This window comes from Chrysochloris asiatica, unplaced genomic scaffold (genome assembly GCF_000296735.1).
Source record: "Chrysochloris asiatica unplaced genomic scaffold, ChrAsi1.0 scaffold00368, whole genome shotgun sequence".
NCBI lineage: Eukaryota > Metazoa > Chordata > Mammalia > Afrosoricida > Chrysochloridae > Chrysochloris > Chrysochloris asiatica.
In genome coordinates, this window is record NW_006408886.1 from 1,592,094 (window position 1) to 1,607,827 (window position 15,734).

The window sequence follows — 15,734 nt, forward strand, 5'->3', positions numbered from 1 at the left end:
CCAGTGGGTGCACGCAGCAGGAGGGGGGCCGCTTGCCCGCTCATGCCTGGCGGGGCCCAGGACCAAATCACGGCTCAGCGGGAGGGGGACTGCTCGTCTGCGCGAGCCCAGCGGGCTCGTGGGACATGATTCAGTTGAGCGTGAGGTTCGCCGCTCGCTGGCGCACGCCCCGGCATGGCGGAGGAACGTGGCTCGGGGGCCAGTGGGATGCGTTTAAGCTGGAAGTGAGGAGAGCCTCTTGCTTGCGCTCGCCTGGCGGTGCAGGTGGCTCAGCTCAGTGAGGGTGGGGTCACTTGCACACGTGCGCCCATGGGACACGGTTCAGCTGGGCAGGAGAGGAGCTGCTCACGCATGCGCGAGTCTGGCAGAGCCCAGGAACACAGCTTGACTGTGTTGGGGTCGGGGGTCCGTTTGCCCGCCCGCGTTCCTGGCTGGGCCGGCAGACGTGGGTCAACTGGGCAGGGCAGAATCGGCTCGGGTGGGCACAGTCTGCGCCTGATGATGACAGACAGTCGCCGCTTCTCTTTTCTTGCCTGCCTGCTTTTTCCCCTTTTTCCATGTTTTTTTTCCCCCTTTAAACTAACTTCCCTCTGTCCACTGTATGCGTGGAAATCCCACCCTGGGGTAGGTGTCGCTTGCCCTCTCCTCCCCCTGTCTCCAGTGGCTCTCCCTGTTTGAGTCTCCCCACTACTGGAGGCTCCACACAAGCTGGTTCCCGCCCCACCCCCCAAGCCCAAAGGAGCTGGGGCTACAGCGGCACAAGCTTAAGAAGCCTGTAATTCCTCAGCACGGTGATTTCTCAGAAAAGCAGGTCTAAGGCTCTGGTGTACTGAGACTTATGATGGCTGTGAGAGTGTGGATTCCTTTCCAAAAGGTTTAACTCACGAGTTGCCCTACCCCGATCCCGGAGCCCCTGCTTACCCGTACCGCCTGGCCGCCCTGGCAAACCGAAAGTCCTCAAACATAGAAATTTTAAGGACAGCTTAGGACTAGGTAACGTTTCATTCTGTTGTATACTGGTTCTCTATGACTTGACGACACTAACAACAACAGCAACAGTGTCAATTGGCATAGAGTCTGCAAATACAATGTGCTTACTTCTTACTTTGGTAAGTAGTGACTGACTGGGGTCTTAAAGCTCATGAGAGGGCAATACACAAGAAGAGGGAGGGGAATGGAAGAACAAGGCAGATGGAAGAACAGTTAGGTAGATTTGCATGGGCTAAGTGGGACAGAGGTAAATAATGATGTATGCACAACCTTGGAATAACAGGGCTCTGGGATACAGGGATTGAGGCATGGTTGGAATGGGTAAAAGAGGGGAAATAATGTTAAGATGCTGACTGTCTTTTGAATCTTGGTTTTCCTTGCCTACCATTGTAAAATAGACACTTGAGGGGGAGAGAAGGGACTAGCTAGAAACATCACCATAGAAAGCTTGTAAGTCCGTCTTCTGCCTATAACTGATTGGAATACCTTAAAGGGGGCTAGAACTTGCCTAGTGAAAGAGGCTTCCTGCAGAGCATTTGCATTGCATTAAACCATAGGTTGAATCCTGAACATCATCCAGAATCTTCTGAGGTGGGAAATTTCCACTTGAAAGAACAAGCAGACTAGCCTAGAGCAACTAGAAGAACTGAAAATACTTTGTGAAAGAAAGACCGGCAGGAAAAATTAAAAACAATAATGGCAGTTTGATTGACTACTACAAGAACAAGCAAGCTGTTCACCCAGGTGCCATCAAGGCAAGTAGTTGGGTCCCTTCAGAGCAAACCCCCTTCCAAGACTAAGACTCAAGGGGAATACACAAGCAGGCATGTGGTCTAGCTGGTGATCACGTTGGTCACCGATAAGGGAAGTGGGGGAAAAACAGCAATGAAGTTGTGAGCTATGTCCAACTATGTTCAAAAGACTTCTGTGAACCCGGGTTGAGACCTGGTTGGCCAGCAGTATGGCAAGGCCGCGAGACTCCTGGACCCAGAGACAGTGACATGGCCACAGAGGACTAGAGCAGAGAGTGAAGCATCCAGCTTATATGAAGTGAGGGGAGATGCACAAGAACACCCACAGTTGCAGATAGTACCCACTTGACCTGACTTCAAAGGCTGGATGATCAGAACTTAACAAGAAGAAGAAAGAAGAGGAAAAAATAGTAATCTGTTACAATTTGATGAACTTGACCTATACTTATGGATGTAGTAGCTCAAAAGAGGGAACAAATCTTACAGCAAGGATCATTCCCACCCCCTTGGTACACAGGGTTGACAGGGATGGGCAACTTAGACATTGGCTACCCAAAATTGGGGGGGGGGGCTACAAATGCAAGAAGTGACTGGCTTACAAGCTTTCAAGAGGGAGCCTAGTTCCAGAGGGTGCGGGGGAAGGTAGAATCTCCACTGGATGATTTCCAACCTGTTAGGATGGGGCTAAGAAAAAAGGAGATGGGGATAAGACTTGTGCGGTACAATAGTGAATAATTACTATCAGGGCTGACTGTGAGGGTCAGAAATGTAAAGGTAGATGTTTTGGAACAAAAGGAGGGAAGTGGTTGATTTTGCAGTCCAGGAGCGGAGGTCCCTGGGACCATCAAGTGAGAAGAGCAGCGTGTGGGACCCTACCCAGACAAGCAGTGACACCAGAAATGGAAGCAGAGATGATTCACATGCTGAGATGGAGCAGCTGGGGACTCTGGACTCAGGGAGGGAGAGGGGCTGTGTCCTGACAGCAGACTTGCGGGGTGTACCCTTTGGTTGTTTGATGATGCATGGAGGGGATTACAATCATTGCAATGAAATGAAATACGATAGGATGAATATAAAGCTGGTGTCCTCACATGTAAACTGTCACATAATTCACAATAAAAACTTAAAAGAAACAAAGCTCATGAGAGCCATCTAAAGTGTAACTGCTAGTCTCTTCCTTTCCAGAGGAAAGAAGAGTGAAGAGAATCAAAGATGCATGGAAATAATTATTAGTCCAATGGAGTAATGAACATCAGTCTCCACAACCCTAAGCCAGAACTAAATGGTGTCTGGCAACCATGACTACTGCTGCAAAAGGCATCATACTAGAAAGTCCTGGCTAGTGTGAGAGAAAAATGTGTAACAAAACTCAAAATCCTAAAAAATACTAGACTTACTAGTTGGAAAGAGACTGGTGGAACCCCAAAGAGTATGGCTCTTAGTCACCTTTCAGGCCTGGAAATGAGCTCACCCATAGCTCAGTTTTCAGTTAAAGAATAGATAGATTTATAAATGGAGCCATAACACCAGGGAGTATGCACACCATAGAAGATCAAAGGAGAAGCATTTACCTAAAAAAAAAAAAAAATTCAGAAGAGTTAGGTACAGAGGAATGGAAATAGGAAACTTAAGAAGGTACAACAATGCTACATTTTGTAACATGAAAGAAACGTGTAACATGAAAGAAAATGTGTATGAATTGTTGAATGGAAACCTGATCTCTGTAAACCTTCACCCAACTCACAACAAGAAATTTAAAAAAAAAAAGGGTATCAAAGGGAACATAAATGCAGGGTATGCTTTGCAAACTATTCAAGTACTCCCATCCTCCCAAGTTCTTCCTGACCAATGGTATATTTCGGTGTGGGGCATAATCTGTGAATGAATGCAAGGTAAGCTATTTGAGAGCTCTTTCTGATAGCTCTGACACCTGGATTGCATGTGAAAACTGGACTTTGAGCACATGTTTAGACTTTGGTTCCAATTGTCTCATTTATTTTCTGGGCTAACTGGGCTGCTCCAGCATGCACTTTGCTTTTGGTGCCCTGTTGTAGATAGCTGCTGATGAGACAGTTCTGACTGATAGCAACCCTTTGTACAACAGAGAAAAAAATACTGTCCAGTCATGTATCATCCCACAAGCGTCCACAATCATTGCTGTTTGAGCACATTGTTGTAGCCACTGTCCGCAGTCATACTTTGAGTGCCTACCAGTCGCTTGGAGTCCTGGTGTGGCATGGTGGGTTGATGCGCCAGACTGCAAAGCCATTTGAACTGCAAGGTCTTAGATTCAGACTCACCAGCTGCTCCTCAGAAACCCTATACAGGATCGCTATAAGTTGGAACTGACTCTATAGCACTTAACAACAGTAACAACAACCAGTCGCTCAGGGGCTGTACCACATAATGTCCCACTGTTATTCATAAGATTTTCAGTAGTCTGCCTATTCCTTCTTCCTAGTTTGTCTTAGTCTGGAAGCTCTGCGGAAATCTTTTCACCATAAGTGACCCTGCTGGCATTTGAAGCCAATGGCATAGCTTCCAACATAAAAAACTGACAAATGAGCCCAACAGAAATTTAAATTCAAGTTGTGACATAATGGTTTATTTATAGCACATTCTTCCATTTGTATCATTGGATATTCTTGTCTCCACTCCTCAGCTGAAAATTTGTCAGTAACTTTGCTGGTGGAATTTTTCTCATTTGGTTTGGTTTACTACCAGCAGTCAACAGTGCTAGAGATGGAATTTGTTCCAAATGAGAACATGACAACTATTTTTGGTTTGGGCCTATGAGGGTCAGTCAAACAGTTCTTATATGCACAGGTTTATTGCAAACAGAATGTGTTTAAATATGTCTTTTTGATCAGTGGATGGCTGCAAACAAAAAAAACAAAACAAAAACAAACAAACAAAAAAAACCACACACAAAAAAACCCAAACCCAGAAAACCCAAAGTCCATTTAAAATGGCTTCCAAAGGGATCTTCTGGGACAGTTAAATTCAGGGCAGAGAAGTCAGCTTTAGAAGATTATAGTAATTATTTTCTAGAATTCCAAAGGGGTAATCTAGATAGATTTACTTAAAGGACGATCATGGAGGGCTTATCATAAAGAAGTTCCAAGAAAACGGACAACTGCATTAGTGAGAAAAAGCCCAGGAAAATTGCACTGGGGAATTTTTTCCCATCACAACAATGTACCCACTCATTCTTTTGTGGGAAACCTTACCCCACTCACCCTACATCTCTGATCTTGCTCTTCAGACTTCTTTATTGATTTCAGAACTATTTCTTTTTTTAAGTGGGCAAAAACACCAATATGCAAAAGGTCAAAATGAGACATACTTTTGGAAACTAGCCAACAGATTCATTTTGTTTGTGCTTCCCAATCAGTTTTTTTTTTAAAACAAAGGTTCTTTAAATTTGCATACAGACCACCTAGGATCACTAACAATTTGATCTAGTTTAGGAAGATGGTGACTAAGTATGGGGAAATTCCATTATCATTTCATTTTTTCAGGAGCTTTTTTTAAAAGCTTTTATTGTAAATTGAGTGACAGTTTACATGGGAAAACATTGGTTATACACTCAAACTATCGTATTTTGTTTCGTTGCAACAATTACGATCATCTCCATGCATCATCATTTAACAGTATTTGATTCTATTCTGTCTGTTTTCTTTCTTTCTTTCTTTTTTTTTTTTGATGTACACAAACACACTCAGGAATATATACAACCCCCCTTTGTTACAAAACTTCTGCCTTTACAGTTGTGACAATTACAATTTGTCATGATTAAATTACTCATTATTGAATCATAAGAATCTTATCCCCATCTCCTTTCACTAGACCCATCTAGACAAGATGAAAACTATTGGGGCGGGGGGTGTTCTACCTTTCACTGGATACTCTGAAACTAAACTCCCTCTTAAAAATTTGTAAGCCAGCCACTTTGTGCCTCTATAGCCTCCCCATTTTAGGTAATCAATGTTTAAGTTGCCTATCGCTATCAACCCTGTGTACAAACTGGATGAGAATGCTGCTTGATGGGAAGATTCCGTCCCTCTCAGTTGGTATAGTATAGGTCAAGTTCATCAATTGTAGCAAGTTTCATTTGCTTCCTTTATCAAATTTCTTTGTCTTCCTCTAGTTGAGCTCTGGTCATCAAGCCATTGAAGATAGGTCAAATGGGTACTATCTGCGAGTTTGGGTGTTCTGGTGCATCTCCCACCACTTCAAAATAGCTGGATGCTTCACTCTCAACTCTAGCGCTCTGTGGCTAGGTTAGCGTCCATGGGCTTAGGAATTTCCAAGTCTCCCCAAACTTTGGACCAACCAGCCCTTCCTCTTTCTCTCATCTCTAGATTGATAGGAGTCTATGGAATGTAGTCAAACTCAGTCCATATCTTCATTACTGACTTTCCCTCACTTCCACTCACAACTAGACCAATGTGATCACCAGAGAGCTTACATGCCTGCTTGTGTGTACCCTTTGAGTTTCAGTTTTGGAGGGGTTGTGTCCTGAAGGGACTTGATTGCTTGCCTTGAAGGTTCCCTGGTGAACAGCTTGCTTGTTCTTGTAATAACCAAACAGATTACCATTCTTGTTTTTGTTTTTACCTGCTGATCTTTCTTTCAGGAAGTATCTTCTGTTCCTCTAGTCACTCCAGGCTGGTTTGCATGCCCTCTCAAGTAGGAATGTCTCATCTCAGGGTTGGGGTTCAGGATTCCATCTAAGGTCCTATACATTACAAAGGCTCTGCAGGAAGACTATTTCACAGGGCAAGTTCTAGAACCCCTTTTAAGTATTCCAATCAGTTATAGGCTGAAGATGGGCTTACAAGCTTTTTGTCATCATGTTTCCCAATATTTCTTTCCATCCCACTCAAGTGTCTATTTTACAATAATAGGCAAGAGAAACCAATATCCATGACATTTTAATTTTATTTTCCCTCTTTTACCCATTCAGACTGTACCTTGATACCTGTATCATAGAGCCCTGTTATTCCAAAGTTGAGCATACATCCCTATTTACCTCTGTCCCATTTAGCCCCTGCAAACCTACCTGTGTTGCCCTATCTATCTTGTTCTTCCATTTCCCTCCCCTTCCTTGTATATTACCCTCCCCAACACTGGAACTATGATGTGTCTATCCCCTACCCTGTGTTTTACCCTCCCCCTGCCTCCCAACCCTGGTAACTAACAAAGATTTTTTTTTTCTTTTCTTTTAGTATAGGTTTCTTTCTTTCTTTTTTTTTAAATAAGTTTTTATTGTGAGGTTTACATGGGAGAACATTAGCTTTACGCTCATCCTATCATATTTTGTTTCATTGCAATAATTACAATCCCCTCCACGCATCATCATATAACCCCACCACCCAACGGCCCACCACCCCTGGCCACCAGCACACAGCCCTTCTCCCTCCCTTAGTGCAATGTCCCCAGCCGCTCCATCTGTACATGTCATCTTCTCTGTCTTCATCCCTGGCATCACTGCCTCTCTGGGTAGGATCCAACTCTCCATTCATCTCATTTGATGGTCCCAGGGACTTCCGCTCCTGGACTGTAAAATCAATCACTCTCCTTCTTTTCTCAAAAAACATCTACCTCTATATTTCCTAGCCTCACAGTCAGACCTGATGGCAATTATTCACTATTATACCACAAGAGTCTCATCCCTATTTTCTTTCACCAGCCCAGTCCCAACAGATTGGAAATCATTCAGTGGTAATTCTACCTTCCCCCACCCAATTTGGAACTAAGCTCCCTCTTGAAAGCTTGTAAGCCAGTCACTTCTTGCCTTTATAGGCCACCCCCCCCCCCATTTAGGGTAGCCAATGTTTATGTTGCCCATTCCTGCCAACCCTGTTTACCAAGGGGGTGGGACTGATCCTCGCTGTAAAGATTTCTTCCTTCTTTTGAGCTATTGCATCCATAGATATAGGTCAAGTTCATCAAATTATATCAGATTTCTCCCCCCCCCCCCCACTTCTTTCTTCTTCTAGTCGAGTTCTGATCATGCAGCCATTGAAGCCAGGTCAAGTGGGCACTATCTGCAAATATGGGTGTTGTTGTGCATCTCCCCTCACTTCACATCAGCTGGACGCCTCACTCTCTATTCCAGTCCTCTGTGGCCATGGCACTGCCTCTGGGCCCAGGAGTCCCCGGGTCTTGCAATACTGCTGGTCATCCAGGTCTCCACCTGGGCTCATGGGGGTCTACTGAATGTGGTTGGGCTTAGCTTGCAACTTCATTGCTGTTTTTTCGCCCTCTTCCTTCATTGGTGAGCAACGTGGTCATCAACCAGACCACACACCTGCCCATGTATTCCCCTTGAGTCTGTCTTGGAAAGGGGCTTGTTCTGAGGGGTCCTGACCACTTGCCTTAATGGCTCCCAGGCAAACAGCTTACCCTTTCCTGCAGCAATCAATCAGAGCGCCATTATTGTTTCGAACATTTCCTGCCAGTCCTTCCTTCATGAAGCATCTTCCGTTCTTCTAGCCACTACAGGCTGGTCCACTCATTCCCTCCAATGGAAATCTCCTATCCCAGTCAGTTCTGCATGGGGCTCTGGACTCCACCCATGGTCTTGTGCAATGTAAAGGCTCCACAGGAAACCTCTTTAGTATAGGTTTCTTTTCTTAAGCTTTTACAATAATGATTTTACGCAATATTCATCCTTTTGTGAGCTCTGGTAGCATAGTGGTTATGAGTCAGGCTGTTAACTTCAAGATCAGCAGTTTGAAACTACCAGCTGTTTCATGTGAGAAAGATGAAGCTTTCTGCTACCGTTAAGATTTACAGCCTTGGAAACCCTACATAGGGTCACTGAGAGTCAGAGCCGACTCGATGGCACACTACCACCACCACTAATTTCACTCAGTATAATGTCCTGAAGGTTTATGCATGTTATGCAGTGGTTTGCAGCTTCATTGTTATTCCTCAAGGCAGCATAATATTCCATTGCATGTATGTACAAAAGTTTGTTTATCCATTCTTCCATTGATGGGCACTTAGGCTGACCTTGACTTCTTTTTGATCCCCAAACTTAGAAAATATTTAAAAGTAACAGGGTCTGAGTCCTTTGAGGGTGCAAAAACTGCCATTTTGAGGTAGGTGAATCAAAGAGCACATAAGACTTCTTTCCAGAAGGGTTAGATATGTGGGAACACCATCTTCAGAAGTGCATAGCCCTAAGTAGAGGACATGTTGAGAAACAATAACTTTATATTTTAATATTTTTATGTATTAAAGGTGTCTATGATTCAAAAAAATCAAGTTTTTCACTTATCTTCATATAATTAAAACAGCAATGGAGGTCAGTGTTGTAGATTTTGACATTTATTTCTAGATTGATATAACCTTGTCCAACTTCACCAAAAACTCGTTTGTTTCTATTCAGGGGCCCTGGTATGGCGCTGAAGGATAACCACTAAACTGCTAAACAAGGTGGACAGCTCAAATCCACCAGCTGCTATTTGGTCGCTATTAGTTGGAATCGACTTGACAGCGCTTAAAAACAACCACCACTCAGAGGTTCTAGGGTCAGTCCCCAAACAGTTTTTATTTTCCCTTTTTAGCCCAGATAGAGGCTCGCTGAAAGCCAAAATGCGTGACAGCATCTCAACCAGACCTGTCTTGCTGCTACCACAAGCAGCTGATACTACAGTTCCCGGAAAGCACCGCGAGAATACTGCAGCGTGCGAAGCCCTTACTTGGGCTCCGCCCCATCGTGGGCTATGCTGGGAATTGTAGTTCACAAGCGACTTCCAACTACTTATTTTTTCCTTACATTAGGCATTCTCACTTAGAAAATGCTGATACTCTGCCAGATAGAGCTCTCCTTTCATAATAGGAGCTAAAATAGCCAGAAGAATCCCCTTTCCTGCCTTCTAGTCCGCACCATGTCCGTCCCATGAAATCGAGGCCCGCCCTTGTCCACACCCATTCCCTTGACAGCTGGGTTCTGCCCGACTGACGGCCGCAGCTGGGAGCGCGCAGGGTCATCAGCACGTCGCCGCGATAGGCCCGGATCGGGGGCGGGCCGAGCGATAGGGCCCAGCGAGGGGACGCGCACGCAGGCACGCAGTGGCATCACGTGGGCGTCAAGGATCGCAGTGCGCGCGGCCGCGGAGGCGGGTGTGGGGTTGAGTCAGTTGTGAGGCCCGGAGCTGCTGATCCGCCGGGCAACTGGGCGGACAGGCAACAAACTAGCGGGCGGAAGCGAGCTCTGCGTCGAGAGCCTGGTTCCGTCCTCTAGTCTGCCCACAGCCCGTTGCCGGCCGTCGTCCCCCGCCCCCACCAGCAAACCGCCGCCGCGGGCGCGCCCCCGTTCTGCACTTCTTTCCGATGGCGTCCGCCTCCGGGGCCATGGCGAAGCACGAGCAGATCCTGGTCCTCGACCCGCCCACAGACCTCAAATTTAAAGGTAGGCAAGAAGAGGGCACCGCGGATACTCAGGAGGGCGAGCGGGGCTCTTCTTCCGAGAGAGCACCGTGGGTTTTTATTTGAGTCGGGAAGTGGGTGCTGAGGGAAAGTCTGCTGGACTAGCCCTCCCCAAGTGCAGGCACTTAAATTTCCAGGCGTCTTCTTCTACGCCCGTCCTCTGGCCTCCTCTCCTTCTCCGCCTAATACACACTCTCGGCGCGCGCACGGGCGGGTGGACGGGGAGGCCCTCCGAGGGCCGGGCCGGGACCAGCCGCCGTCGCCGCCATCTTGGGCTCCGGGAGCGGTTCCCCGGGCGTTGGGCCTGTGGGCCTCCTCCCCGTTCTGGGCGCCACCGGCTGGGTCCTTGGCACGGGAGAACCATCTGACTTTCGTTCTGAGGGCGCGTGCGGGTGGTGACTTTAGAGAGTGTGCTCTTGACTGCGATTGAAAGCAGGGGTCCGGAGGTGGCGCATGCTGCATCGCCTCCTGCTTCCGAACTGTCAGGGCGGGTAGGAGGCGAGCGAATGGTGCAGCGACTCCTTGACTCTCTGCGGGAGAAGAACCATCTCGTCTCCTACGGCCTAGGAGAGAGCTGGGTGGGGTCAGAAATTTTGTACAGAGTCCATAACTCGGCTCTTCTGTGCATCGAACACCGAAGGTAGCCCCTGAAGTCTCCTGGAGATCGCTTCCCCAGTTATAGTGTCAGGGGCCAAGAGCGTGCGAGGAGGAAAGCTATGCGTCAGCCTGAGAATTGATAGTATTACATTAATGATAATAGGTCTTCCTGTTCCGATGTGACATTTCAGATTACCAGTGTTAGTTTAGCCTATTGACTTAAATCTTTGGCTCCGGAATCATCGGTGTTGGTGACTTTTGTCTTGAGAGTTGTGGTTTTCCAATAAACCCGATAAAAGCCAAAATACCCCGCTCTGAAACTTCGTTGACATATTTTGTAGCAATACCAGTGATAAGTTTATTAGTCTGACTTGTGATGCTTGAGGAATCTAGGTGCTGTCTGGCCTGTTTTGCTGTTTGGCATATTTCAATATGTAGGATGCTTTATGGAAGAGAGTTAAACATTTTCTTGGGGAGCATAGGGGAGATCCTTAAAGATTTGAAGTACTTATTAATGAAAGATCTGAAAAGAAAGCAAGTTCTGTCATATCTTTAGTGGAATGTAAGGTGAATCCCATTTGAAGCCAATCTTGTATTTATTTCAGTTTCAGTAACTGGTGAGCACAATTTTTGTGAGATGTGTAGTAATTCCAGTGCTAAAAGACAAAAATCACATCATACACACACACACACACACAGGTAAATTAAAAGGCAGTATTAGGAAGGTTTGTTTTCAATTATCATGCTCTCTTCTTATTAGGAGAGTAGTATTACATAACTCCTTAACTATGCAAGCTTTAGTGCTTTTGCAAATTTCTTTCAATTGGACTTTTGAGTAGCTTGTTAGGTAAGGATTTATTTTAATACATCTCAAGAATTTCGAGGTGCAGTGACTGCATTTTGTTGTGGCAAGTTTATGTGTATACCATAATTTTGTACAGATCGTAGCTGCGGGGAAAAAGAACCTTTGGGGAATCTTGAGAGTGCCTAACTCAAATAGCCATTATTTTAAGTTCAAGGAATTTTAACTTAAACCTTTATGGCTTTTTAGAATCTTAAGTATTTTTTCTTTACTTTTTGAGAATGTGAGCTGGATAACCATGTATGTATTGCCATTCGAAAATTAGAAGCCGTTAAAACAATTTGTAGGTCAGGAAATGCCAACTGAGTTTGAAGGTTTCTCCCTAGAGAAGTTGTGATATTGCCATAGTTGAGAGACTAATAATAATGGAGATGTTGATTAAAATAAAACAAAAACCTTACACAATTTACCTGTAAATCTCATTTTAAGTATTTAAAAATTTTAGCTGTGACTAAAGAACAGTTTATTTTTGTGTTATTAGTAAAAGTTTGGGCATCAATGACTATCTTTTTAAATGAACTTTAAACAAATGTGATTTATTGAAAAGTGCATAGGATACATGTTCAGTTAGGGCATTTATTTAGCAAAACTGAGAGTTTTGTGATTGTATATTATATTCCAATTACAGGGAACTGCTCCCCCCCCCTTTTTTTTTTTGGTGCATTTTTTGTTAGTAATATTGTGCTTAAGCCAGAGACTACCAGGAAGCTGGTAGCATAATGGTTACAAGTCGGTTTGCTAAACCTCAAGGTCAACAGTTCGAAACTACCAGCTGTTCTGCAGGAGAAAGATGAGATTTACTACTCCTATAAAGATTTACAGCCTCAAAATTATATGCAGGGTCACTATGAGTTAGAACCAACTCTGGGCACACCACTGCCCTACGTACTACATACAGTGTTGTGATGCCTTATTTGGTGATACTGTCATTCTCAGATGTAATGTTTCCAACCTCCACAGGTCAGATTTATCAAGGTACTGATAAGAAAAGGCAATAATAATGAAAATTACAAAATTTTGTTATTTGACATAATCAGAACTGACTTATGACTAGAGTATAAATAGATGTCATTTGGTGATATGGAACCTCATTTGTAAATTGGGTATCTCTATTAATGGTATTTAACAATGAGAATTCATTCAATAGTTACCAGCTTAATTTTGAGGATTCAATAGTAAGCAAGGTAGAGAATAGATTCACAGAGTTAGTCTATTGTGTAGTGGGGAATGCAAACAAATAGTAAAAAGTGTTAGGTTCTATATTCCCCTGAGTAACTCCCAGGACTAGTGAGGGAGACATAGAAGGCAGATGTTATTGTTAAGTGCCGGTGAGTTGGTTCCAACTCATAGTGGCCCTGTATAGGGTTATCAAGGAGCAGCTGGTGAGCTTGAACTGCCGACCTTGTGGTTCAAATCGACCTTGCAGTACTGATATAACAGGCTTAATCATGTATGAGGAAAGTAGCCCCAATTACTTTAGGAAACCTTCAAGGAATAGACTAATTTTCAGTGGGTGGGGGTTGGACAAAGGGTGTGGTTGAATAAGCATACTTGTTTGAGAGAATGGGTGCCATATGCTTCAATGTCCAATACTTTATAGAGTGTTTCAGTTTAACAGTGAGGGTAATAGGAAGGGTTGGGAGGGAAAAGGATATAATGAATTAACAGGTGACATCTTGGGTCATTTGAGTCCTTCATCCTCAGTGTTATTTTAATCAGAGAAGTAATTTGCTTTGATGGAAACCTTGTTATTGAAATGTACTAGTTCCACACTAAGTGAGGAGACTCATTAGCCCATTCATGCTTAGTTTGATGATTTTCTTAGTTCTTAGTTTAAGTGAAAATCTGTTAGAAGATAATTTTTGGAAAATTCTCTGTCGTTTTCTAGTAGATTTATTTTGATTCCACCTTTGTCTAAGACTGCTTCTTTAAATAAGAGTAACTCATTTAACCGTTCTGAAATTTGGTGGTGAGTTTTTCTGTTAGCAACTTAATACAATTGTGTTGGTATGAATTATCAGCTTTACACATTTGGAGAAGCTGGTATCAGTTTAGTATAGTCTCTTTATACTTCCATATTTTATTCAAATTTTTACTGTATCACTTATTGTTAATGTATGAAAATGCTTTTATAAAGATGTAATAAGAAAGAAAAGAGATACTTTGAAACTCAGTTCAGCTCTTGACAGGAATTCAGATTTGAGTATTATATGAGAATTTTTTTATTCTTAAATTTTTCCTATTCCATATATTTTTTTTTTATTATAAAGCATTTTATTTTTCCTATTGTTAGCAATTTTGGGAGAAATTTTGAGAAAAGAAAGATTAGGAAATGTTAATGATGTATCATTCCTTCTAATGATGCTGGGGGAAGGAAAATAGACCAGATTCTTTGTATTGAATGTGGTTCATAGCAATAGCAAATTATTAAAGGATTATAAGTTCTTTTAGGGATCAAGGACCTATGATGTTAGTGTCAACCAGAGCATTTTTGAATTGCAATACATCTCTTAAATAAACACAAATGAGAATATAAAATAACCCTGTTTTCACTGGATATTTGGCATATTTTTAGGTATTTTAGGTTGTTTCTGTTAAGTGCCATCAAGTCAACTCTGACCCATAGCTACCCTATGTGAGCTTGAACTGCCTACCTTGAGGTTCAAACTGACTTTGCAGTCCAGCATGTTAACTAACCCACAGCGCCACACTATTCCTGCATCCTATTTCACAATGGTTACATGAAACCCCAGAGTTCTGGTGTGGTGCTGTAGATTACTGCACTGGATTGCAAAGTCGGTTTGATCTGAAAGGTTGGGGAAACCCTATACAGGGTCACTGGGTCAGAACCAACTTGATGGCACTTAACAACAGCAACAACGTGAAACTCTTGGGGTGATTCCATCTCCCTGCCCCATCCCCCAAAATAACATCACACACAACCATCAATGTCTTTTTTTTTCCATTCCTTAAAAGCTTTTAGATGCTTTTGATTGTCCAGAGGATAAAAGTCTAGTTTTCATACAAGCCCTTCCATGATGGGCTGTCTCCTCTTTTAATGCTTTATTGTTCTTCATACATCCATATTTTCTTACCTGAGAAAGAAAAATTCTGCTGATATCCAAAGTTGTTTGTTCTTCTTTCTTTGCTGGCCAAGGTAATATCTCTCATGGCTTATACTTAAACCATATTCCATCAGGTAATTTATTCTCTCTCGTCTGCAATCACTGACTGATTCCTTTCAGTGTATAAATACTCTGAAGTCTTTTACTTAAAATACAACAAAATGTTTCCTTTACCCTCAGACACCTTCATGTCCTTCAATTCCTTTGCAGGCTATTTAGAAAAGTAGTCCATGTTCACTGGCTGTAGTTCTTCCTTTCTCGCTCACTTTTCAAGTCCACCATAGTACTATTGCTGGCCCTGATTACCAATTACATGGATCATTTCCAATGTTGATCATATTTGATTATCTCTTTGAGACTTGACATTATTGACAGTTCACTTTTTAAAAACCCAATTCTCTTTATTTCTATGATGCCATTGTATCATTTTCCTATTTTCTCCTATTATTGTCTCTGTGACCGTTTTCATAAATGTGTTTATGAGATTCTGATATGGTTTCTTTTTTTGTCTGATTCTTTGAACTTAAGATTCATTGTATTGAAGGCTGTTTTTTCTCTTCTTTGTGGACATTGTTAAACCCCTAAATCTGTGTTTTATTTCAGATACACTAGAATACACACTGGAGTCCTGGTGTGGTGTTGTAGGTTCATGCACTGGACTGCAAGGTCAGTTTGAACCGCAAGGTTCAACAGAATACATGCTGGACTCTTAGTATGGTGCCACTTCAGAATACATGCTGGACTCTTAGTATGGTGCCACTTCTACCTGGATGGATTTGGGTATTCATCAGGCATTTTAAACTCAACATATCCCAAACAGATTTTTTTTTTTTTTTCCAGATTCCATCAACATTCTTTATTTTATTTATTTTTTTAATTTAAGGTTTTTATTGTGGATTGAGTGAAAGTTTACAGGGCACATCATCAGTTTCACATTCAACAATTCATATAACTTGTTTCATT

The 15,734-nt window shown here is 43.1% G+C and overlaps 1 protein-coding gene across 2 annotated transcripts in view; it reads left to right on the forward strand.

Moving 5' to 3' along the window:
- Positions 1-9,854: 9,854 nt before the first annotated feature.
- VAPA (VAMP (vesicle-associated membrane protein)-associated protein A, 33kDa) overlaps positions 9,855-15,734 on the forward strand; it is an 84,448-nt gene continuing 78,568 nt past the window's right edge. Inside the window, exon 1 of one of the 2 annotated variants that reach the window (XM_006876236.1) lies at positions 9,855-10,170. In XM_006876236.1, coding sequence (XP_006876298.1) covers positions 10,092-10,170 — 79 coding nt within the window. In that variant the 5' untranslated portion in view covers positions 9,855-10,091. The remainder of the gene's footprint in view (positions 10,171-15,734) is intronic. The other variant, XM_006876235.1, reaches the window with a different exon arrangement.